The following is a 25,464-nucleotide window of genomic DNA, read 5'->3' as shown; positions in this document are numbered from 1 at the left end:
CTTGTCCATCTAACACCAGGACGGGAGCCGGGCCTCAGGGGGGGCAGGCGCCCTCACTAAGAAGGACATAGCCCCTGGGGACAGGCTGCCTGGGAAACTTAGCAACAGGCCAGCCCTTCAGTCAGCCCACCTTCCCGCACTCTCCTGAGGAATAGACACCCCCCAGGGGGGGGGACCATCAGCACGGCCCATGCTCACACAGCCCTAGGATCAGGGTCTGGCCTGGGCTGGCCCCGCCCACCGGCCCAAGCCCCGCCCACCCGTCTCCTTTCCACTGGCTCTGGAGGAGGAGAGTGAGGCCCAGGGACAGGAGCCTTATGCTAAGCCAGTGGTCGGCAAACTCATTCGTCAACAGAGCCAAATACCAACAGTACAACGACTGAAATTTCTTTTGAGAGCCACATTTTTTAAACTTAAACTTCTTCTAACGCCACTTCTTCAAAATAGACTCGCCCAGGCCGTGGTATTTTGTGGAAGAGCCACACTCAAGGGGCCAAAGAGCCACATGTGGCTCGCGAGCCGCAGTTTGCCGATGACTGTAAGCAAAACAAGCCCGTCAGAGAAAGACATGATCTCACTCCTGTGTGGAATCTAATGAACAAAATAAACTGATAAGCAAAACAGATCCAGAGACATGGAAGCCTGGAGCAGCCTGGAATCGCAGAGGGAAGGCGGGGGAGGGTGGGAAGAGATCAACCAGAGAACTTGTGTGCATCTATGCATAACCCATGGACACAGACAGTAGGGTGGGCGGGGCGAGGGGGGGGCTGGTAGTGGTCAATGGGGAAAAGGGCGATACATGTAACACTTTCAACAATAAAGATTTCTTAGGAAATGGACCACAGGCCGGCCCGGTCCCTCCTTCCTGTGTCTGCAGCTGTGCAGGGCTGGCTCGGCGCTCCTCACCCCAGCCTGGGCTGCAGTCAGACCAGCACCCCCTCCGGGGTCAGGCTGGGGCGGCGCCCCACAGCACTGTACAGAGCACAGTCACATCCCGTCTTCTCCGTCACCCTTCCCCTGCTCTTGGATGGAGACAAAACGTTTGCCCCTATACCTTCCGAACCTCTCCGTGGCCCATGCTGGTGAAGCCTGGCGTGTGGCTTTGGGAAGTCCAATCTGCCCCCTGCCTGCCCCACCACACCGTCGGGTGGGGACGACGGGTCCTGGGAGCACAGTCTCAAAGCCACGCAGCTCGCATCAGACCAGACAGAAGCCCCACAGCCTGCAGACTGCGCAGGCTCTGTCTGCACAGCAGGAGAGAGACGGAATCATCGGATTTCCGAGCACAATCCCCATGGGCCCTTCTTGCCCAAGACCCGTCTCTCATCTCCGCAAGAGGCAGGTATCTCCCCTTTCCCAGAGACCCCTTGGTGCCCAGGGGAGCTGAGGCCAGGCCCATCGGGCAGAGGCCATCCCCACCCATGAAGCACCTGTGCCTGTCGGCCAGTCCCTGGGGCAGGACACATCTAGACCCCTCTGCACCCCAAGGCTGGGGACACCGGCTTGACCACAGGGCCCTTTCCCCAGGACCTGCGGCACACCCCGGGCAGAACTGGGGAGTCTTGGGGGAGAAGAGCAGCTGCGTCCATTCTAGGGCAGAGTTTCCCCAGGAGTCACAGGCCTGCAGGGCAGCGGTTTCCATGGGAACCAGCTGTGTTTCTCAAGCCCAGGATGCAGATGCAAGGAAAGGCACTGGTGTGTGTGCAGGGCTGGACCTCTCTGTGGTCCAACGTGATCTGCACCACACACCCCGCAGGTGCAATCAGAACCACATGTTTTTAAAACACGCAAGACTCCGAGAGGAGATGGAGCAAGTGGAGAGGCAGCAGACAACTCTGCGGAGCCGAGCAGGCTGGGGAAGTAGCTCATGCAAAACAGAAGCCGTGCACGCAGCCAGCTCTGGTCCTATCTGCAGACACTCATTTGCTATGAATACTGTGAAAGCAAGTGAATACATATATTCAAATTTTTTTATGTTGTATGTGATACATACAAAATATATGCAGTGTATACATAAGTTATGAGGTGCAATCACCAAATGAACACTGTGAACCTGGTACCAGTACTGCGGGGCCACTCCCTATAGATCTGTCTCCAGGCCAGACTCTTGTACCCCCAGAGCCCCAGAGGTGGCCAGTGTCCTCATTAATATGTATATATATACACACATATACACAAATACATACACACACATATACATACATACATATCTACACTTAGAATAGGGTAATATGCAAATTTGTCTGGGACACCGTCACATAACAACCAAACAGCAGGAGGGTGGGGCAGGGAGCTATAAGCAGTGGAGGGCTACAGGAGGGCGGTGGGCGGTGCAGCCAGCTGAGGCAAGCGGCAGCGAGCTACTCATGCATGGATACGTGTACAGGGCCACTAGTGTGTATACACACACACACACACACACACACACACACACATATATATATATATATATATATATATATATTAGTATATTCTCACCCAAGGATATGTTTTTGTTGTTAATCCTCACCCGAGGATATTTTTTCCACTGACCCTTAGGGAATGGAAGGGAGGGGTAGAGACAGAGAGAAACATGATTGAGAGAGAGACACATGGATTGGCTGCCTCCCACAGGCTCCCTGCCCAGGGCTGGGCATTGAGCCTGCAACCCAGGTACATTCCCTTGACTGGAATCGAACCTGTGACCTTCAGTCCAAGGGGCCAACACTTTCACCACTGTGCACCCTGGCTAGGGTGAACTCGCAGCCTTGGTATACAGAATGACACTCCAACCAGCTGAGATGCCCAGCCAGGGCCCTCAAACATATGTTTTTGATTAGTTTTATTTGCACCCAACAATGTCACCAGGGACCTTCCTACAGTCTGCTGTTGGTATATACACTTTTTTTTTTTGGGGGGGGGGGGTAGTAAAATGTCTTTTGTCCTGAGGTGGTTTCAGACCGGAGCTCCTCCCTGTGGTCACTGTGGCCACAGTAAAGGCTTTCTCTTCCCCTTCTTAGCTATGTTCTTAAAGTTCTCAGGCACAATTCCTCTGGCTGAGGGGGCCTCCTTATGGAAGGGAAGACCATTTTTCCAACATGTGGATTTAAAAGGTGCAGATACTTTGACTGTAAAACATGCACTCAGCCCCTATTCCCAGGAGCACGCTCTAGCATTTACTGAGCACTTGCGGGGCAGGGGGCGTCGTAAGCATTTTACATTCATGAACTGATTTAACCCCCCTAACAACACCTGTTCATCCTCTGCATCATCATCCCCGTCATTTCTCGCAGGAGAAAAGCAACGCCCAGGGAAGTGAGTCATTTTCCCAAGCGCAGGCAACGGGAAGCGGGGAGCTCACCAAGCCACCATGGCACCCCCCCCCCCCCCGGTCCCTCTCACATGGCTGGGACCACCCTAGTCACCTGTTTCCCAGGTGTCTCCTCCCTTTCCATCCACTCCACTCAGCTTCTGGTTCCGGAGATCAGGCCCCTATACCTTCCGAACCTCTCCGTGGCCCATGCTTTCCCCTCACTCACCCTCGCTCCCATCCACACCTCCTGTCTGCCCCTCCCAGGAAACTAGGGATTTCTTAGAGACGGGCCCTTGTTCAGCCGTCCGTCTCTAGCACTTAGCAAGGTGCCTGGCCCTTAGACCAGGCTAGATAAATGTGTCAGAATGAGCAAACCACTTACGGACATATTATACCAACATGAGACCTGTAATTTCATCTATAGTACAAGTATGCTTTGATATGTAATACAGACCTTGTTCCCGAAAGAACAGAGGATATAAATTACGTTTAGGTATGCTACTGAAACATGACTCTTAAATAAACGACTCCTCGGCCAGATCCACGAGCCTGGGCTTGGGAACAGGAGACTAGCTCACAAGCTGCCCCTTGTCCTTGGGTGAGAGGCTTGATCTCGCGCAACCTAGGGTTCCCCATTTCTAAAACCGAGACAAGAAGGCCTCCAGATCCTGCAGCCGAAACTCTGGGGCGGACCCCGGAGTGAGCCCTCTGGGTGATTCTGATGAACTCTCAAGTTCATGAGCCACTGGTACGCTATAATTCACAAGACTAACCACACACACCAGATGAGGTCTTCTGGGGAAGAACTGACTTGTGTGGCTCCAATTGTGATCCTCACAACAACCCGGTGCCTAAATGAGAACACTCCTGGTGGACTCCGAAGCCCGGTGTCAGTCAGGGGAACACCAGCGAATCAGGGGATCATCTGGAATCTCAGTTTCCTCCCGTGTGCAATGAGAGGATGCGCTGGAGCTGGGGTCTGCACACTTCACACCCCAGGCCAGACCCAGCCTCGCCCACTGCCTGCTTTCGTCCCATCTGTGAGTTAAGAATGGTTTTTACACTCTGGCCAGTTTGGCCCAGTGGATAGAGCATCGGCTGGCAGACCAAGGGGTCCCGGGTTTGATTCCGGTCAAGGTTGCAGGCTTCCCCCCTCCTCCCCCCGGCCCTGGTTGGAGCTCAAGAAGGAAGCAACCAATCAATGTGTTTCTCTCACATCCATGTTTCTTTCTCTCTCTCTCTCTTCCATTCTCTCTAAAAAAAAAAAAAAAAAAAATCAATGAAAAAATATCCTCGGGTGAGGATTAAACAAAATAAATTTTTAAAAAAACACCAAAAGAATGGTTTCTACCTTTTCCCACCGATTGAAGAAAATGAAAGAATATTTTGCAACATGAATGGTCTAAGAAATTCAACATTCAGTGCCCCTCCATAAAGTTCCATGGAGACACAGCTTTGCTCGCTCCATGTCGTCTGTGACGGCTTCTGCACTTCACTGCGGAGCTGAGCGGCTGCGACAGGGACCATCTGGCCACAGAGGCTAACATATTTGTTATCTGACCCTTTAGAGAACAAACTTGCCAGGCTCTGGGCTGGAAGAGGACTAAGTTCTCTGTCAGCTGCAAACTTCAATCCCGTGACTTGACAGGAATGGCCACTGTCCCTGCCTTCAAGCACCGACACTATCTAGCCATCAATCAACACACCTCGGTCGTCCAAGCGGACGTTTGAAAACCCAATTACTCTAATTACTGCTCTTGGTGATTCATTTTGGCGAACAAGCCACATTAATTCCAAGTTGTATACTTGGTCCCAGGACTCAAGAGTGGCTGCTGCGTCTTACGGAACCCCACCTCACTCAGGTGGTCACACAGAACCAGCATGAAGAAGGCATGAGCTTCGGAACCTGGCACACATTCCAGCCAGTCAGCCTCGCTTACAGAAGCAGGCGGCTTCAATGGTCGGCCGGTTGAATTTCCTTCGCCCAAATCCACCCTATTCAGTCATGATTTCAATAGAGTCCTTCACTCTAAGGATCATGCAATTCAGGGAGAATTTACATTTCTTTTTAAGATTTATTTCTTTGGCTAATGATCTGTTTAGGTCTCCCAGTTGCTTTTTCTCCTCACCTGAGGGCATAGAAAAAGAGAGAGAGAGAGAGAGAGAGAGAGAGAGAGAGAGAGAGAGAGAGGAGAAATATTAACTAGTTACCTTTCTAATGCTCCCAGACTGGGGATCAAACCCAGGTGTGTGCCCTGACCTGGAATCCAACCAGCAACCGTTGGGTGCATGGGACAACGCTCAGCCAACTGAGCTATTGGGGACGGGCGAGGATTTACATTTCGAAAGAAGAGAATTGACATTCCTGTGCTGCCTCTTTAATTTTTCATTCCAAAATTTCCCATCAGCCCTGGCTGCCTGTGGAAGAACAGAAGGGGCCTAGTAGGGGCAGGATTGGGGAAAGACCCCTGCTCTTCCCTTCAAAGGATCAAGTCATGTTAGAGCCGAGAGGCCCCTCAGGGGTCATTCATCGTCAGGGATGGTGAACCAAGGCCCAGAGAGCACAAGGGACTTGCCCAAAGTCACACAGCCTTTTGTCCAAAATCTAGGACTAGAACTCTCGAAACCTAGGGTTCCCCAGAGGCTTCAGGCCCTGCCTTTGTGCCCTGGCGCTGTCCCCAAGGCTGCTCTCAGGGTCTAAAACCCGGGGGCGTGGCCCTGGAGGTCGCCAGGTTCCACACTGTAGTGGGGTTCCCCTTCATGCTTGACCATCTTGAGGGGGGTAAATGGCCACAGGATGTAATCGAGTAAGAGTGAGCCCAGCACAGAACCGATAGCCGGATTCCATCACACACTTACTGGCACCATCTTCATCAGGTGTTAATGCAGGTCATCTGATGCCTGCTCCTGGCCTCCACTGCCACACTGTCGGTGCCGCAAGAGACTCCAAACCCAGTGCTGTTTGCAGCATTTCAAGATCCTTTTTAAAAAGACATGACTCCTATCCCATGGTAAAAACAAGGGTTTTAGGCAAGGCCCTGGAGGGCAGGACACTGGCCAAGTTCCTGGGAAACGCAGACACAGAACCGTTTTCTGAGGCGGGGGGTGGGAAGGAGGAAGTCCCCAGACGGGGCCTTTGACCCTCGCTCAGGGGCTCAGGGAAGGGAACCCGTTTGGGCTGTTCTTGTTCCTTTTTAACTTCCACTCTAGTGAAGGCCAATAAAAATGCTATTTGCATTAACTGCTACAAAAGTTTCTAAACACTCTCAGTGTCGGTTCCCATGCTTCAGGGGAAACCGGACATGAGCCGGTACTGACCAGTGTGAGCACGCCTGGGGGTGGAGCCCATACTGACCTGGTCTCCAGGTTGGCGTGGCGCGGGGAAGTGGACATGTGAGGGTGCAGGCACGGGGGCCGGGAGCTCCAGGACCGGCGTGGGGGGCCAGGGCTGGTGGCTCCCCAGGCCACAGCGCCCTTGGGGACAGCGCCAGGGCACAAAGGCAGGGCCTGAAGCCTCTGGCAGTGTCTGCGGCCCTGCCATAGAGTAGACCAACTGCTAACACGGAGCTTCAGGGGGAACGGGAAATGAGCCAGAGCTCCACCCTCGCGCACGTGGGAACTGTGCTATGTGGCTACTTGGATACCTTAAAGGGCAAGTGAGGCCTGGCCCGGGCTGGGCTCCTGATGCCCTGGGAGGGCTGGGCACGGGTAGAGGAGGCTGGCACGTGAAGCAGCAGGGACAGATCGGAGGGGACATGCAGAGAATCGCAGATTCTGAAGAACCTAGGAGCCCCATGCCCTTGGCCTCAGTGACCTTGAACCAGCTTTCTTAAAGCAAAAGCAGAGTCTTGGAGAGTACAGCCCCGCCCCTCCTGGCGATTGCCCTGTGATTCTCATTATTGGTCTCATGATCAACAGCCTTCAGCTTCCAGGGAACCGCCTACACCTGGCCCCACCTACACCTGTCCGCTGGTTACTCTGACTGACCTTTACAGAGACATCCATATCCCGCTCCCCCTACCCTGCCCCGCCCCCCATGCCATTTTGGCCTCAGCCGTTCTGCTCGCAGATGTAACAATAAATTTATGATTCTTTACCCCTTTTGGCCTCGTGCGTTCCTCCTTCAGTGACCCTCACAGATTCATCATTCATTCTCTCTCTCTATTGATCTATCTAGCTAGCTACCTACCTATCTCCCCATTTATGTGCTTACATATGCATGTATACATATTTCTTTTCTGAGCCGTTTGACAGTAAGTCGCAAAACCATTGTCTTTTCTCCTGGATATCTGTGTGTATTTCCTAGTGATTAAGACGCTGCCCTGTAACCAGGTCTATTAGCCACTTCAGTGGCTGACATTGATAGAACACCTGCATCTGACCTACTGAATTCCAGCTTTGTCAGTTGACCCAACACTGTCCCTTTTCTTCCCTCCAGAAAAGCTCTTTTGCACTGAGCTGTCACATCTATTGAGCCCCCTCTACAATGAGAAGATCGTTTTATTTTGATGAGTGCTATTTGCAAGCAGAGCCACCCTAGTCTCCAAAGAAGGCTGGGAACTGTCGGAACGCACGGTGTGCGTGGCGAGCTGTTTGCAGGCCCAGTCTGTCCTTCTGAGGGCCTCCTGCTGCTCTCAGGGTCTAAAACCCGGGGGCGTGGCCCTGGAGGTCACCAGGTTCCACACTGTAGTGGGGTTCCCCTTCATGCTTGACCATCTTGAGGGGGGTAAATGGCCACAGGATGTAATCGAGTAAGAGTGAGCCCAGCACAGAACCGATAGCCGGATTCCATCACACACTTACTGGCACCATCTTCATCAGGTGTTAATGCAGGTCATCTGATGCCTGCTCCTGGCCTCCACTGCCACACTGTCGGTGCCGCAAGCTCTGTATTGAGCTCCTCTTCCCTCCTACCCAGGCAGCCTCCCCGCTGACCCTTGTCAAAGAACCCCATCTGCTGGTTGCCACGGTAACTGAAGGCGACCAGTGCAGCCGAACAGAGTGACTCAGAAATAAAAGGCGGCCAGAGGAGTAATAAATCATTCGGTAAAAGGGGGTCCCCCACGGCGATGGTGGGGGTAACACGATGGCATCCCTCCCGGCGAGGAGGTCCGTGCAGGCCGACTGGGAGTTCCCCTGGTTTCTAGTGGCTCCGACCGCAGGGCAGTCCACTCCTGCGGGTGCCGTGCCATCGTGGGGGAGAAGGAACCAGCTCGGTCGGGTGTTTACTGCGTGGCAGCACCACGGTGAGTGTGAAGAGGGGGCAGGAGAACCCGGCGAGGCTTCCAGACCCCCCTCCTCTCTTTGTAAAAGCAGCACAAGCAAAGCCCCCTGCGCCCAGGGAACCCGGGGCCTCGAGGAAGGTGCCAGAGAACAAACGGGAAGATTGCTTTGGACTGAGAGAGCCCAGCCCCGCCTCTGTCATCAACCAACCTGTAGGTGCTCCCAGCAGAACCCAGCCATGTGTGGGCACCGGCCAGGCAGCCTGGCGGAGGCCGGGGAGCGGGTCCCGCCCAGGGCGGCGCTGTCACGGGATGGCCCGGGAAGGCCTCAGGGGCTCTTTATCCGGACAGGCAAGAGGGGTCCGTGCTCCCACAGAGCAAAAGCCACCCTTTCCACATGAAGACTCCCGCGTGGGAGGCCTTCCGGGGGCAGCGGGCTCAGCCTGGAGGGCCCTCACAGCACAGGCCGCAGTTCCCAGGGATGGCCCCACTCCTCGGAGCCCCCTGCCCAGAGGAGAAGAAAATGCCCCGGACACGCTACACCGCCCACAGCTTTCCTCTGTGCCAGCCCTGTGGGGGCGGCTCATGGCAGAGCCTGTGTGGTAGGACCAATGCCCTGGCAGTTACCCTAGGGGTGCGGGCTGCCGGACTAGAGGCGCTGGGTGTGCGCCGGGGGCCGCGCCTGCTCACAGCCTCTGTCCTCACCCTTTTAGGAGCAGGACAGCCTATGGGGCAGGACACTGACCTCTCCCAGCCCCTGACCCGCACGCAGGGGAGGGAGGACCCCTTAACGTCTCATCCCAGAAAAAAACCGCCGCTCCAGGAAAGAACCACAGCCAACCAGCCCGTAGCGGGCCCCTGGCCACCCTGGAGGCTGCCCATTAAAGGCTTTGTCTTAGAGTTCGTGAACTTCCTTGAGTTAGGAGCTGTTGTGCACGCTCAGCTTGTCCAAAGGGCCCACCCAGCAAAGCAAAAACCTCCCGGACCTCCACCCCGTGCAGGTGGGAGTCGCTGAGCTCCCCGCGCCCCCGCACTGGCTCCTGCTCCTGCCCCCCCTGCCCCCGTGGGGAACAGGCGCCCCTGGCCTGGGTCGCACTTGGAGAGACCCGCCCAATGCCCGCTTCGGTCCCTGCTGGTCCTAACCTGGGGGGTGGCGGCGGGGGGGGGGGGGAGGGTGGGGGTACACGCTCGGCCAGCCGAGTCCCTCTGCCCTGGAGGGCCCGTGCTGTGCTGGGGGCGCCCCACACCAGGAGAGGCCTGCATGGGCGGGCGGGGCAGGGCATCTGGCTGGGGCTCTGCTGGGGATGGGCCCCCGCCGGGCTCCCGGCTCCCCTGGGCTGGGGCAGAAGGAGAGGATTAAGCGGGTGGCAGTGGAGGGCAGGAGCCTGGAAGCTTCATTAACTCCGAGCTCACGCCCCAATTTCCCTCCCCGGAGCAGCAGCGAGGAAAAGTTTGGTTTCCTCGTGATGAGAAAGGTGCCGCGTGGTTGTGTTTGCTTTTCTTACCTTTTCATTTCTTATTTGTAAACAAAACATGAGTCATTGTTTGTTGATGATCACGGAGGACTCAAATTTTAATTAAACAGGGAAAATCCTGGCTAATGGAGAGGACGGAGAAATATCACCGCCGTCTTCGTTTCTATGTGAGCGATTCAGCTCATGCGACTTAATCGAAACTGGCAGAGAGCTTAAGAACTCAGAGAAAGGGAAATTCAGTGGTGCTGGGAATGACATTTCTTTGTATTTCCTCCCGTTCTCGGCCAATCACTAAACTGATCTTTCTGATCAATCCTAGGATGTGCCCTGGAAAACAGGACTTCCAGTGCCATAAGATATTGTACCACATTGCGGACGGATCACGAGAATTCTCGTGTTTCCTGTCCTAAGGCTTGTGGCCATACTTTAAAAAGATATTAGCTTGTAAGAACATGTAATAAATAACTTCAAAATGCAATGGGCACTTAATTTTAAAGCGTGCCTTTAACATTTATGTAAAACGCTTTTTGTACTTGTTCAAAGAAACTTATCTGGCCACGGGGTAAAGCTAGCAGTGAAACCACTGGTCCGCAATGTGTTAAGTGAGATCGGCCTTTGGCACAGCTGTTCACACGCCAGCCCCTCTCCCTCCTCACAGTCACCACCAGTTTCACTTCTAAACCCTCTTCCAACTCTTTGTCTCTGCTCACTCTCCCAACTCTCCTCCATATTTCCGTTCCCAGACACTCATGAACTTTCGCACACGCTGCCAACCTGAGCCTGCACGGAATAATCAGTGTATTAATTCCTCTCGGAGCCTGAGCTTTCTCTAACACAATCTGCCCAACCTGAACTCTCTCCTCCAGAAACGCTCTGCCTTTAAAAAGAAACTCCCAGCATGAACGCGTGAGGAGCGACATGTAACAGACAGTGCATGTGGCGCTGGGCTTGCCGCTCGGAATGAAAAGAGACTTTTTTACTTTGTTCTCCGGTGCCATGTGCATAATGTACATGTGGATGAAACTGACATCAGACATTTAGAGCAAAACGGGTGGGGGCAGGGGGAGGTGACAGTGGCGGGAAAGAAGGAGAAAATATGTTGATGAAAACAGTAACTTCTGTTCATCTACATTTTTCAGTTACTGTCCTAATTAAGAATGTTAGGAAATCTGTTGCCGTTTAATTGCATTGTTTGAAGAAATTCTAATGCTGACAACTTTGGGACCATGTGCACTTGGAAGGTAAAAGGGACTGCAGTGGTAATGTCTTCCACCTGATAGATAACCATCAACATTGTGCTTCCCACAGACACCCCTCAACCTAAATTCAGAAGACAAAGGAAGAATACCCCAACAGTGTGCCCGCAGTGAAACCAGCTCTGGGACAAAAAGAAGAGAAAAGAAAAGAGGACTATATCTCTAACCTGTGTATAAGAGACAGTGATCACTGAAAGAGCAGTTTGTTTGAAATTACTGGGTGACATCGCTGTCCTGGCAGAAAATAGTTCTCTAAGAAACAACTTGGAAACAACCTCCGAAGGATTCTCAGGTGACCTTGTTTCAGATGGTGACAGGCGTTTGCCTCGGCCATCAGTTCATGAAATGCTGACAGCTGTGAGACGTTCAGATTCCTAGAAGCTGTGCCCCTTCTACCTACCTGGCCACACCTGCTCTCGTTTTCATTTATTTCTCTTTGCGGGGAAGCCTTGTTACCGAGCCAAATACACTGGGAGGTATTTTTCCTGCGCCAAGTGCCCTGGATGGAGGCTGCGGAGGACACCGCCGCGTCCTGTTCCTCTAGTGGACCGGCCTCATCGTGGTCAGCCGGATGCTGCTTTCTCGCGGGATCCCGTTTCCCGGGGCCTGTGCGGGGGGCTCACCGCCTGTGGGAAGGAGGTGGCGAGGGAAACCCCACAGAGGTGTGGCCGTCCCCCGTGTCCCGCCCGGGGTACCCCAGCCTGCACCGACCAGCGCCTCCCGCGACCTCGGCGCTCACACGGGTTGCGTGATTCAGTCAGATAAATGGACCGGTTCTCTGACAGAATCAGCTGCTCATGTCACTCGCCATCAACCACGATTTGTGATACACGTGGAGCCTCAGAGTTAGTTCTCTGTCCCGTGGAGAAGGCTGACCTCACTTTTCTAGCAGCTAAAGATATCCCATTGTGTGCGCGATAGCCCTAAAATGTCAGCAAAATAAGGTCTGTCTCCCTAAAATGGAGCTGAAATGTCCAAAGAACTTGGCAAAGAGAACAATCTGGAAAGACCCGCTCTTGCAGGAGGTCCCACTGGACCGTGAGCTGCCAGCACACGTCTCGATTCTCACACTTACATTTGTGTCGGGGAGTCACTGAGTGAATGGCACGTGTGACCTAAACGTCCAGAGTCCCCTGCTGTGGACTTAGTGACCTTGACTTTAATGCCACCCCCCCCCCCCCCGGCCCAGAACAGCAACAGGCCACACCTCTCACGTGCTGGACCCCTGGGGCCACATCAAACCCTTAGTGGACTCACAGAGGAAGAAAAGATTTTCCATCCCCTGGGTTTCTGAAAATTCTGGTGGGAGGGCGCGTACACACACACACACACACACACACACACACACACACTCACTCACTCACACACACACCCAGTAGCAGGGCAGGCTCCCTGTAGGCTGATGTGCAGAGCTGGTCCCTGCAGAGGACGGAAGGGGGGCGTTGTTAATCACCAGATCGGAGAGAGCACTGTTCATTACCAGATCAGTGGGGCGGGGAGAGAGGGACCAGGCAGACCCAGGAGTGTCATTCTAAGTAGACGATTTCAGAGTCAGGTTTCAGAGTTTGGAGCACTCTCGAAGAAGGATATGTAATATCTACTATCCCGGGAGGAAGGAGAAGCAGGCCCTGCCCGAGGGCCAGTTGCCTCTCCAGCAGGCCCCCGTGTCCCCTCGCACAGCCTCCCGCAGCCTGCAGAGCGAGCTCAAACAACTGCCTGCACCACCGCGACACATGGCTCCCATCCCGGCTCTTTGCTAATCCAGACGCTCGACCATCTTTCTTGAAGACGCCATATGGCTGGCAGAAGCCTGTAGATCTAGCAGCACATCTGCTTGTGCCTTTCTTCCCCCCTCCATCCCCCACCCGGAGGGGGCTGAGGCAGACCGCGGGGAGGGCACCCATGTGGACCTCCGCCCGGGCAGGGCGTGCTTTCCAAGCTCTCAGCTACACAAAACCATGAAAGGGGTGATGGGAATGATTTGGGCGCGATCGTTGTTAACTAGACAACGCGGCGGCCACGCATTTGCTTGTCAGTGATTTGAAAGGAGAGGAGACACACAAAGGGCGGAGGGTCCCCTTGCTCCGAAGGGTGGCCACTTCAGAGCTCGCCCCTGCGCATCCAGGGGGCAGCACCCTTGGCTGAGCTGGTTTTCCTCTCCTTTTTGGTGGAGAAAACCGGACTAACAGAAACCGGCCGCTATGGGAGCCTGCTTTGTTAGTGAAACCAGGCGGCTGTATGCTAATGAGCCAGCAAGACACTGCTTTTTTGGGGTGATGAGCAAAGATTGTTGACACTGTTGAAATCCTGGCTCCCCTGGCCTGCTGAGCACATGGGCTGCCTCCTTGGAACCCAGCCCCCAGTGAGACAGGCTGCAAAAAAAATAATGCATTCTACCCTCCTGATGACTGAAATCTGGCCGTTTGCAACTCGGAGCAGTTGGGGCTGGGGGAGGACCAGAAAGATATTCTAAAATATTCTATCAGGCCAGGAATCACAAAGACACAGGTGAAAATTAGGGGTTTCTTCCAAACTTGAAAGTGGAACCTGGTAGACACATGGGAGCGATCAAGGCAAGGATGCGGGCTTCAGGGACCAGCCCTGACACTGGGGTGAGGGCATCTGTTCCACACCTGGGGGGCAGGGGGGGGGGGCTGCTGATGGGACAGGTGGAAAGCTGCGTTTCTGATCTTCTTGTACATTTCTCCGAACCATGTGTGGGTTGACATACACGGTTCCTCAATGCTGTGGAGACAGGAGACAGCAAAAGAGCAAAGCCAAGATCCCGTGTTGGAGAAGCAGACCTCAGACCTTTTTTTTTTTTTTTAAGACGAGAATGAAAAGGGAAGTCTTTTGAGTGTTGAACACGTTAAATAAAATATCCCTTTACCTACCCCGAAACTCTTAGAGGCATTATTATTCCAGTTTAACAGATGAGAAGACTGAGGCTTACAAAGGACAGAAAGAAAGAAAGGAAGAAAGGAAGAAAAAAAGAAAGAAAGAGAAACAAAGAACAACAGGAAAAAACCCACAAAACTTAGACAAAGCCATGCAGCTGGGAGGTGCCAAGGTCAAAGCCATGCCTCTCACTGCAGTGCCTGACGCCACGTGGTGCAGATGCATCGCCTTAGGGGTGTGCCCGGGGCCCCAGATGCCACCCTGAGCAGATCCCTGTTAGCCGGCGAGCAACAGCCTAGCTATAATTGGTATGCAGGCAGGGCCTCCGCCTGTAAATTCCGTGTACTTGTCACCTACAACATGAGTGAAGATTCATGTAGCTGAAATACAAAAGCACAAGGAGTGATGACAAAAAGCATGGAACACTGAAACAAAAATATCAGAATGCATCCATTCGAAAGGATGCCCTTCAAACTCTTCTCCTTGGGGACATATATCCCCGTCACTGCCACTGCCTAGGACTGGCCAACATGGTCCTTCTTTCTGGAACGTCTTCATTGTCTAGGGCTCAGTGGACATATATGTGAGTTTGTGAATGAGTATTAAGTGCGTACATGTGGTAATGCTATGCCACTCAATGAGGACATAACAGCCCAGACTAGATGATAAGAGCTCAATTCTATTATCAGCAGGGACAACTAACTATTATTAACAACTAGAGGCCCGGTGCATGAATTCGTGCACGGGTGAGTTCTCTCAGCCTGGCTGGTGATCAGGGCTGATTGGGGGGATAAGTAGAGGGGGGGGGGGCGGCCTGCTGGAAGGAGGGACCGCGGGAGGTTGGCCCCAGCAGCAAGCTAAACAACGGCCAATTCCGCAAGGAATCAGGCTCCCTCCTCCCTCCTGTCTGGGTCCGGGTGCAGGTGAACCAGATTGGGGGCTGTCAGGGTCCCAGCAGCAAGGTCTGGGTCAGTGCGTGTCATGGCTACCGACCGGTTGGTGGTCATTCCGGTCGTTCTGGTCATTTGGTCATAACTGTCACTTAGGCTTTCATATATATATATATACAGATTCCATTATTATCTATTGAGGTGTGGCTATGTAGAATGGCGAGTTTAAGTTAAAAAAAAAAATCTAGGTTGAAATCCAAGCATGAGTCCAGGCAAATTCTTTAAGCCTGTTTCATTTCCAATATAAAGTAATACTACCCACTTCATAGGACTGTTGTGAGAATCAGAAATAGTCTGTAGAGGTCCTGGCACTGAGTAGATTCCCAAACATGAAAATACAATTATTGTTGTTATTTTTAATAGCGTGCTTCAGAGCATTTACAAAGTGCTTTCATACACATTCACTCATTCAACTCTGACAACATCCCAAGAATATGGGAAGCGTTTCTTCTAGCCAATCAATGATGCAATTAAGATTCAATAATAAGATAATTAAAGTGGGTTGCAGGCTGGATCTCCAGTGGGGGGCGAGCAGGAGGCAGCTGATCAATAATTCTCTCTCATTGATGTTTCTATCTCTCTCTCCCTCTCCATTCCTCTCTGAAATCAATAAAAATATTTAAAAAATAACTACAGCAATCAGCAACATGAGCCATTATTATTATTACTAGAGGCCCAGTGCACGGGCCCAGTGCATGGGGATCGGGCCCAAACCGGCTCTCCAATGTCCCCCAAGGGGTTCTGGATTGCGAGAGGGTGCAGGCCAGGCCAAAGGACACCACCAGTGCATGATCAGGGCCCGGGAAGGACCACAGGAGGGCTCCAAAGTGTGTCCGGACCACAGGAGGGCTCCAAAGTGTGTCCAGCTAACCTACTGGTTGGAGCATCTGCCCCCTGGTGGTCAGTGCGTGTCACAGCGACTGATTGAATGGTCGAGCTAACAGTTGGACACTAGCTTATTAGGCTTTTATTATATAGGATTATTATTACTTATTGAGCTCTTTCTATGTGCAGTTACTACACTAGGCACTTTTCCAGCCAGTGGCCAAGCTAGAACATGGTTCCAGGTCTGTCTTCTAAACCATGATCCTGACAATTGCTGTAAAACAGTGAAGACAGGACTAAGAGCCAGATTTCTCTATTTAAAATCTGTTTCCTTTCGTGTACACCACAATGTCCTTGGGTGGGATGGATCTAAAACTACTGGGCCTTTGACAAGGAAGTTTCCAAGCAGAGACAATCCTTGTCCTCACCCAACGTCCCTGTGAGCGCCCAGTCCTCAGGGCCCGCGGTGCACGCACCGGGCGTGTTTGCGCACACACAGCTAGAGCGTGACTCCCACAGCATCGTTAGAAATTAAACTCCAAGAGGCGGCAGGACAGACATATGCCTCCAGTGCATCGCACACATAAACACACCCCACAGAGCATGGAATCAAATTTAACTCCGCCAAAACTGTCAGAAATTTCTTACCAAGAGAATAGTCTCTCAATAAAAAATTAACTACCAGTCGAAGGCTTCCAAATCAAAATTATTTGCTAGGGATGCTGGGACATTGGAGGTGGCTGGTCAGACGCAGACACGAGGGAGTGGGAGCGGCTGAGCTGACATCCGGATTGAGAGTGCGCATATGTGCGGATCCAGACAACTCGCCCAGATCCAGCCTGAGCTGCTGGGGGGACAAGGGGCTGCGATCTCAGCTGGGGTTCCTCGGTCCCCTGCCCTCTCTCTTCCTGCGTCTCTTTGATCTGATTGAACCTGGGCTGGTCTCAGAGTCAAGTTCCCCCACGGGGTCGCTCCTCCCTCTCCCAGCTCCCAGCCTCCTCCTTGCATTGCTGACTTCAACCCTGTTCAAAGCGGAACAGATTTCAAACAGACAGACTAGAGCCTTTGCTGTCGCTGCAATGCTTCCAACTCACAAACCTTTGATTGTGGTTTCAGTCAATGGTCAATAGCAGTGTCCAGGGGGCTCTGAGCTCAATAGAGTGTGAATGGAGCAGTCTCACTTGGAACTTAGTGTAAGGTGCCCCCCCACCCCCCGCTTCAGAGCTAAAGGATATAAATGTTTTTTTTGTGTGTGGGTTTTTTTTTTTTGGAAATATATTTTTACTGATTTCAGAGAGGAAGGGAGAGAGAGAGCAACATCAATGATGGGAGAGAATCATTGATAGGCTGCCTCCTGCACACCCTACACTGGGGATCGAGCCCACAACCCGGGCAGGTGCCCTGACCAGGAATCAAACAGTGACCTCCAGGTTCATAGGTTGACATTCAACCATGAAGCCACGCCGGCTGGGCTGTTTGTTTTCAATCCTCACCTGAGGATATTTTTTCATTGAAAAGCAGAGAGAAACGTCGATGTGAGAAAAACACATCGATTGGTTGCCTCCTGCACACGCCCTGACCAGGGCTGGGGCCGGGGAGGAGTCTGCAACTGAGGTACACGCCCTGGACTGAGATCGAAACCAGGATCCTTCAGGCCACAGGCCCATGCTCTATCCACTGAGCCACACCGGCCAGGGCGAGGATATGAATCTTGAAGGTTCTCAGGGGCACCCAGAATGCATCAGCCTGAGGCAGCACTCGGTCCACCCAGAGTGGCCACCTGCCTACTCACTGTCCCACTAAGAGCGAGACCAGGCCGCACGGAGGCAGACATTGTACACGATTTCTCCTTCATTAATCTCACAGGCTGGATAGTCCTGAGTGGAGCAGGAAAACAAAAGTACCGTTTTGTTCTAAATCTGCAAAAGGTCTGGGGAGGATCGCCCTCCCGGATCAGCCGTGGTTGGTGAGCCTTCCCCAGCCAGCTTATCCCTGGGTGGGGCCTGGTTAACACTCACCTCCCAGAGCATAATGCGGGTCCTGACCTCCTACTACACGTCCTTCCCTGTAACGTTAGCAACTCACACGGCTAATGTTTGCTGAGCACTTACTATGTGCCAGGCACCGTTCTCAACATTTCTGCACAATAACTCATGTAATCCTCTTAAGAACCGTGTGAAACAGATAACGTAACTGCCATGCTCTATAGATGAAGAGGTGGAGGCCCACAGGAAGTAGCTTGTCCCAAGTCACCCGGCACAGGAGTGGCAGCGCTGGTGTTCGGAGCCGAGCCATCTGCGTGGAGACGCACTCTTAACCCCCTTCCCCGTGATGATGCTCAGAGAGTTAAGTGGGAGTGGGTACCACACCCAGCCCATGGGAATTGGGTGACATTAAGCTTCTGTGAGCCCAAATTTCTTCAAAGTGAAGTATAATTGTGTGTCTTTTTTTTAATATATATTTTTTATTGATTTCAGAGAGGGAGATAGAAACATCAATGATGAGAGAGAATCATTGATCGGCTGCCTCCTGCCCGCCCCCCCCGCTGGGGATTGAGCCCACAACCTGGGCATGTGCCCTTAACTAAAATCGAACCAAGGACCCTTCAGTCTGCAGGCCGTCGCTCTATCCACTGAGCCAAACCAGCTAGGCAAGTATAATCTTAACAATACTTGTCCTACCTACCTATCTCACAATGAGATAGGATATATAAATACATCTCTCCTCCCCGCCCCCCCCCCCCCGCACCCCCCACCCCACACTCACTCACATGGTTACTGCTTTCTGAGGTCTTCTCTAGGCCCAGATGGGTCAGGACCTCTTGGAGGGGAGGGGCCAGTATCTAACATCCAGATCCAGCTTGAGCTGCTGCGGGGGACAAGGGGCTGCGATTTTGGTGGCCACGTAGCCAGAGCTCATAACTATCACCAACCCCATCAGAGCCTCAAAAGATTGCCACTCCGGGTGCTGACTGGGGCCCTGGAATGAAACACCAAGGGTGCTTTGCTATGCCTCTTACAGACCTGGGCAAAGACTTGCTCAGCCCGCACTCGGTGCTCAAATGCCTTTTCCAAACCACCTGGGACGGACCAGTGGAACAGGCAGCGGGCGGAGCCAGCCTCACTCAGATCCCTGGTGATGGTCTGACCCGGAATGGGACCGGCGGAGTGAGTGCTTCTCTTCTGGGAGCCCCTGAGGCAGGCTCATCTGCCCGTGGTGCCCAGGGACAGTGCCACCCACGCCCCAGCGACCGACTGCACAGCGTGCGGGATGGGAAGGGTGACGAGATTACACAGAAAACAGAACTGCTGCCTTCCTAAGACAGAGAAGTTGTTAATACAAATGAACAGCTGTCTGGGAAGAAAACAGGCTTTTCCAGACCCAGACAAAGCTCTATTTATTACATTTCAGAGACAGTGTCAGAGCCGTCCGATCACGGGGATCCGGAATACCCAAATTACCCCAAAATCTGAAAGGTTAAGCCCAAATAAAAACATGACTGAGAGAAAGACTTAGAGAGAGGAAGTTCCTCCTTTTCCTCACAGGATCAGGTGGATAAATCCACTGTGTAGTGAATGAGTACCAAGTTCCAGTTCCAGCACTAAAGATGAAAACCCAATAGAATATTCCATTCAAAATTCATCCAGAGATGTTAATGTATAGTATTTCAAAATCTCAGTGCAAAATTCACTATTCTTGTTGGTCTGTTGATATTATTTTTAAATATATATACATTTTTATTGATTTCAAAGAGGAAGGGAGAGGGAAAGAGAGAAACATCAATGATGAGAGAGAATCATGGAACAGCTGCCTCCTGCACGCCCCCTACTGGGGATCAAGCCCACAACCCAGGCATGTGCCCTGACCGGGAATAGAACCCTGACCTCCTGGTTCATAGGATGATGCTCATTCACTGAGCCACACCTGTTGGGCAGGCCTGTTTATATTCCTGTGTTTGTGTTGGTTCTCTTGGTATTGCACTGCGCCAAGCTCCAGGCAGGCCTGCCCCATGTGCTCCACAGAAGTCCTGGGCAGTGCTCTGGGCTCACTGTGCTGGGCCAGGCCTGCCATGGGAGCTTCTGGGCATGGCAGCCACTGAGAAAGGCCTGGGCTCCAATTGCTTCCCATCGACCCTGACCCTCCCAGAGGAGGCCTAGCTCACCAGCGCCTTCCGATCGGCTAGCCCGGGTCTGGCTGCCAGAGAATAGACTATCAGACTGTGATAAACAGATTCTGGCGAAGGAAAAAGAAAGGAAATCGTATTTGGTTGCGCCTGGGGAAAGTTAAACAATGAATCGAGTGGCCAGATGGGGAGTCACTGTCATTCACATCCAGTGTAGATTTAACTCGGAATCTTTTTAGTTCATCCCTCCAGCCAATCCAGCTCAAGTGAACTACAGACTTCAGCCCAGGTTGGAAAGCAACCGAACAGCGGCATAAAGAAACGCACCTGCTGTGATATTTATAGGCACTTTCTGTCCAGGTTTCCTGACGACGCATGCCAAGGGGCTGTGCCGCGGGAGTCCTGGCCACCCCGTGCCAGTGCGCTTGCTCTTTCCTTCATCCTCTTCTTGTTTATTGTTCTACCTTCCTTCCCACACACCTCACGGGGTGTTGTGCAGTTTAGGAAGTTAGTGAAGGCTTGCGATTTTCCTAACGAAAGGTGTTATGGTGTTATGTAAATACACAGTATTATTTTGTCTTTATTCCAGCATTACTGGTTTGAAATAGTTCAGTGTGTGTAAATATGCTTAATAATGTGTATTAATTGGATTTTTTTTTTAGTCATTCCCTGGCATCCCAGTTAATAAAGTGGTAGCAGGCTTACTTGCACATTAAAATATTCGGCACAGTCTCAACTATCCATTGGTCTCTGTCCCTTTCAAATTCTAGCTAGATGAATTCTAAGCACTCATAGTCATTTGTTTGAACACTAACAAACACAACACTAAGTTGTGACCTCCCATGAAGGTAAACAGAGGGATATGCAAAGGTTAAAGTTCACAGCATAGCAACTAGCCCAAGGATGGGAACAAGTATGTGAGCTCCCTATAAACAATCAGCATAACTGAAAAGCCTACGTGTATACCATTCAGAAAACAAATTTCAAGTGCCTCCATATACCAACACAGGTTTTAAACTGGGATCTCCAAAAATAAATATTACTCTGAAGACAGACCGTCAGTCATGGTCACGGAAGCTCTTGATGGACACTTGTGTTCCCCTGCGAACATCATTTTGTGCAACCGTGTGAGTGACCTCTGGTCAAGAGGACCCAACCATGGCAACTCAGCTTTCTTCACAAGGTTCTGAATAAGAGGTTAGTTTCAACCTTCTCTGTACGCAACAGCCCCTACATGTGCTGGATCCCATGGGAACAATGTAAGTTTGCATCATTTATCCCTTTAAATAGCCTGTGTGGGCATGTGCCCATTGGGCAGAAGAGTCTTGTTATCCTCTCTATCACAAGGCACATCCTGTGCAAATAGAGTCAAAAGCATAAGCCCTAGCATTATTATGAAGACGGGGAGAAGGTGTCAATGGATGACTGAAAAATGCACAAAACTCATCAAATGGCGAGTTTAATTTTTAAAAATATTTTTATTGCTTTCAGAGAGGAAGGGAGAGGGAGAGATACAAACATCAGTGATGAGAGAGAACCTCCTGCACACCCACCTCTGGGGAACGAGCCAACAACACGGGCGGGCATGCGCCCTGACTGGGAATCGAACTGTGACCTCCTGGTTTATAGGTTGGCGCTCAACTACTAAGCCATACTAGAAGTGACTCGAGTCCGGATGGTCATGGGGCTGGGCAGCCAGTGACACTTTAGGCCAGCTGGCTGGGCCATCAGGAGGTCCAATAAGGCATAGAACCAGGCCATGATCTTTGGAATGTCAGGATGGTCAACCAGAAGTCACATGCTGCTTCTCATCTTGGGCCTTAAGTCTAAAATGGTCTTTCAAAATATGGAATCCATAGAATTCTCTACACACGCCTGCATCTCCTGAGAAGTCCAGTATTGCTTCTCTTCTCTGGTCTCCTTCTCCCTGTTCCTTCTCCCGTGTTCCACCCATGGCTCTTATCACAGTGCATCCTGATGATCTATCTCCTACGCTGAAATGCTGGCTCCTTCTGAGCAGGGGCTGAATCTGACTGGTTCCCACAGTGTCCAGCACAGTACCTGCCTGACACGTGGGTGTTTCATGAAAGAATCTATACTAATAAAAGGGTAATATGCTAATTAGACCAGACATCTTTTGGACGTCCTTCTGGACAAAGCCACCATGGCAGAAGCCAAGGCAGAGGCAGTTAGGGGTGATCAGGCCAGCAGGGGGGCAGTTAAGGGGTACCCAGGCTGGCAGACAGGTGAGCGGTTAGGAGCCAGTGGTCCTGGATTGCAAGAGGGATGTCCAACTGCCCACAGGAATCAGGCCTAAATCGGCAGCCAGACATCCCCTGAGGGGTCCTGGATTGGAGAGGGTGCAGGCTGAGCTGAGGGACCCACCCCTGTGCATGAATTTTGTGCACCGGGCCTCTAGTGGATTATAAGGACAGCATCACAGCGGAGTTGATTGTGCTTCTAAAGGACTTGTTGGCCTGGGATCAGGTGACACCACAGCATAAATGTCAAGATTCATTTATCCTTTTGATGAAGGTGGCTTTCAAAGAGCCACTGGCAAAAGCTGCCATGTCTGCTTTCAGTTGAAGCAGTGACTTGGTTGCATTAGGAGCAGTCATGTTGCTTTCGCTTTCCAAAGATCCCGGGCTTTTTTGTTGTTGTTTGTTGGTGTTTTCTGTGTTGTTGTCATTTGTTTGCTAAAGGAAAACTAGATGCAAGAGGGCAATGCCTTGTGCATAGAGGACCTTGGGACTTTCTAGGAAAACAATTCATTGGCAGCGCAGAACCCAATAGCTCTATGATTCTGCTATAGATGCTAGGGCTGTGTAGCCAACCAAGAGGCAGGGATTTTAAGGCAATGTGAAGAAAATACCCCAATATTCATTTGTTCTGTCATTTGCTCATTCATCTGTTCAACAAACATTTACCAAACACCTACTAGATTATTTCCAGTGGGTATTGGGAAGAGTGGAGAGCAAGACAGACAGGATTTCACCCCAAGGTGGTGGTGTGGTTGTTAACAAGACCCACATTTGTGAGAATTTTGCAAATATGCTTCTAGGAAAATTTTAGGAGAGAATCCTCACTGGTCTCATCCCAAAGATGGTGTGTTTAGTTCTTTTGTTTAAACAGAAGTCCATACACATTTGTGAGCTCTAGCCACAGTGGCCACCAACCCATTTGGGCCCAGAAAAGACCTTTGCACCTGGGAAAAAGAAAGCAGTCAAACCTAGCCAGCGTGGCTCTGTGGTTGAGCATCAACCTATGAACCAGGAGTTCACGGTTCCATTCCCGGTCAGGGCACATGCTTGGGTTTCGGGCTTGATCCCCAGTAAGGGTCATGCAGGAGGCAGCCGATCGATGATTCTCCCTCATCACTGATGTTCCTATCGCTCTCTTCCTCTCCCTTCCTCTCTGAAATCAATAAAAACATATTTTAAAAAAGAAAAAGAAAGCAGTCAATGTGTGTGAGGGGAATGATCAAGGTATGAGGTGTGTGTGTTGGGGGGGAGGGTCTCAGAATTCAGAAGAGGAATTCATTCAAGAAAACTCCATTGCCTCTAAAGCACGGTGCACTGTTGATTTTTACAATGCACAATGGTAAATCTATATGTACCGATCGCCCGGAAGTAAGGAGGGGGTGGAAGTGAACCAGACTCTCTCTCTGGTAGCAGAGGTTTCAGTGCAATGCAGCTCAAAACCCAGCGGAACGGTCCTGTAGCTCCAACCTGACTGATGTGCCAGGAAAGTGAAAATGGTTCCCATTAATGCACATTGTTTTTGGAGACTTAAGAGGGTGGACTTCTAAAAGTTCTCAAAGACGGCCAGTCATGCACAGACAGTTACCAGGAACTGGTATTTCCTGACAACCCTGCTGCGGATCACAACAAAGACTTCCGGCGCCTCTCCCCCCCAGCCGCATTCCTGGGGCCACGAGGGCAGGGTCTCCTTCCAGGGCTCAGCCTGGAACAGTCGGACTTTGATCAGCCTTCTATCTGACTGTATTTTAGTAAATTATCCATGTAGTTGTATTTTGACAGCTCTCTTTACAGCAGTAAAACAAAATGTGTGCATCGCAAATGGCAAAGATTCAAATTTCAGCTATGTTTATCCAAAATAGCACTGAACTGCTTCTGTACTTATGCTATACTGCCTACAGCTTTACGGAAGGGGAGACAGATGGGATGAATTTAGCAGGGAAACAGCTGTGGCTTGAAGAAGAGACAAGCAAAAGTTTTGCTATCAGGCTTCATTATGGATCAAGGTACCAGTCAAATCTGCATCCGTAAGGCAGCCAAAAAAGTGTTTTTCACTTGACTGATGATAATTACCTTTCCTCAACAGCTGACGATGTTCTAAGTAGGTGTAATAATTAGGCAATGAGAGGCAACAGGCAGTGCGCTGCTGGGAACTGTCTTCCCCTCAGGTGCGCTGGGGGCAGGGGCTCATGGACCACTGACTCCAACCACCTGAGAAACCCCAAGCCCAGGAATCGGCTGGGGGGCGTCCATCAAACAGGAACCAGGAGAGAACATTATCCCGGGAGACTGGAAGCTGGAGCTTATCTGCGGGACCAGGACGTCACTGAAAAGAAGTTCAGTACCTCCACCTCCAACTTCCCATCCATTTCTTACCAATGAACGTGCATCGCTCATCCTTGGCCCCATCGACGGGGCCTGTACTAGTTCCCACTCGTGGGAATGAGAGTTGGGCCATTTATCCTCTGATTCATCTTTGTCTGTGTTAACACGTCCAATGGGATGTTCTCCAAGACGGACCTGCTCCAGCTTTCTGCGAACACGCTGTGTTCACGCTGTCGAGGTGGTCATCCGTGACTCTGCAAGTGGGGCTGACTCAGGTGACCGCTCCTGGCTGGCACCGACTGCAGTGTCGCCCGTGGCTCAGGGAGAACTAGCAGATGTGCTACCGCACATCCTCCAGAGCCTCCCACACAAAGTGGCGTTCAGCGCACAGACTTTGTGTTTAAAATAAGAAACCATGCATTCTGTGAAAAACTGGTGTCTCTTTATATATTACCTTAAGTAGAGGTCTCTCTATATTGCACATTATTAACACCTGACACATTGCTCTATTAAATAGATTTAAAAATATATTTTTGTTGATTTCAGAGAGGAAGGGAGAGGGAAAGAGAGAGAAACATCAATGATGAGAGAGAGTCATTGATCAGCTGCCTCCTGCATGCCCCTTACTGGGGATCGAGCCTGCAACCCAGGCATGTGCCCTGACTGGGAATCGAATTGTGACCTCCTGGTTCATAGGTCGATGCTCAACCACTGAGCCACGCCGGCCGGGCTGAAATAGATTTTATAAATCTGGTTTATGCCACACAGTGAGTAACATGCTCCACTCAGATCAGTGACATTAATACTGCTATGCTAACAGGAAAACGAATGCAGAGAAAG

The 25,464-nt window shown here is 51.5% G+C and overlaps 1 protein-coding gene across 12 annotated transcripts in view; it reads right to left on the bottom strand.

The window, feature by feature from the left end:
* Nucleotides 1-25,464, bottom strand: part of SDCCAG8 (SHH signaling and ciliogenesis regulator SDCCAG8) — a 199,657-nt gene that overhangs the window by 14,886 nt on the left and 159,307 nt on the right. For 2 of the 12 annotated variants that reach the window (XR_013959604.1, XM_080651001.1), the window contains one exon: nucleotides 2,479-2,533. The exons of the other annotated variants lie outside the window; for them this stretch is intronic. Coding sequence is in view for 1 of the 2 variants with exons in the window: in XM_080651001.1 (XP_080507127.1) it covers nucleotides 2,506-2,533 (28 nt within the window). In the remaining variant the exon portion in view is untranslated. Of the gene's footprint in view, nucleotides 1-2,478; nucleotides 2,534-25,464 lie in introns of those variants that run through there. 12 annotated transcript variants of the gene reach the window in all.

Source organism: Plecotus auritus (genome assembly GCF_963455305.1).
Source record: "Plecotus auritus genome assembly, chromosome: 14".
Classification (NCBI taxonomy): domain Eukaryota; kingdom Metazoa; phylum Chordata; class Mammalia; order Chiroptera; family Vespertilionidae; genus Plecotus; species Plecotus auritus.
This window is presented reverse-complemented; position numbering and strand designations above follow the sequence as displayed.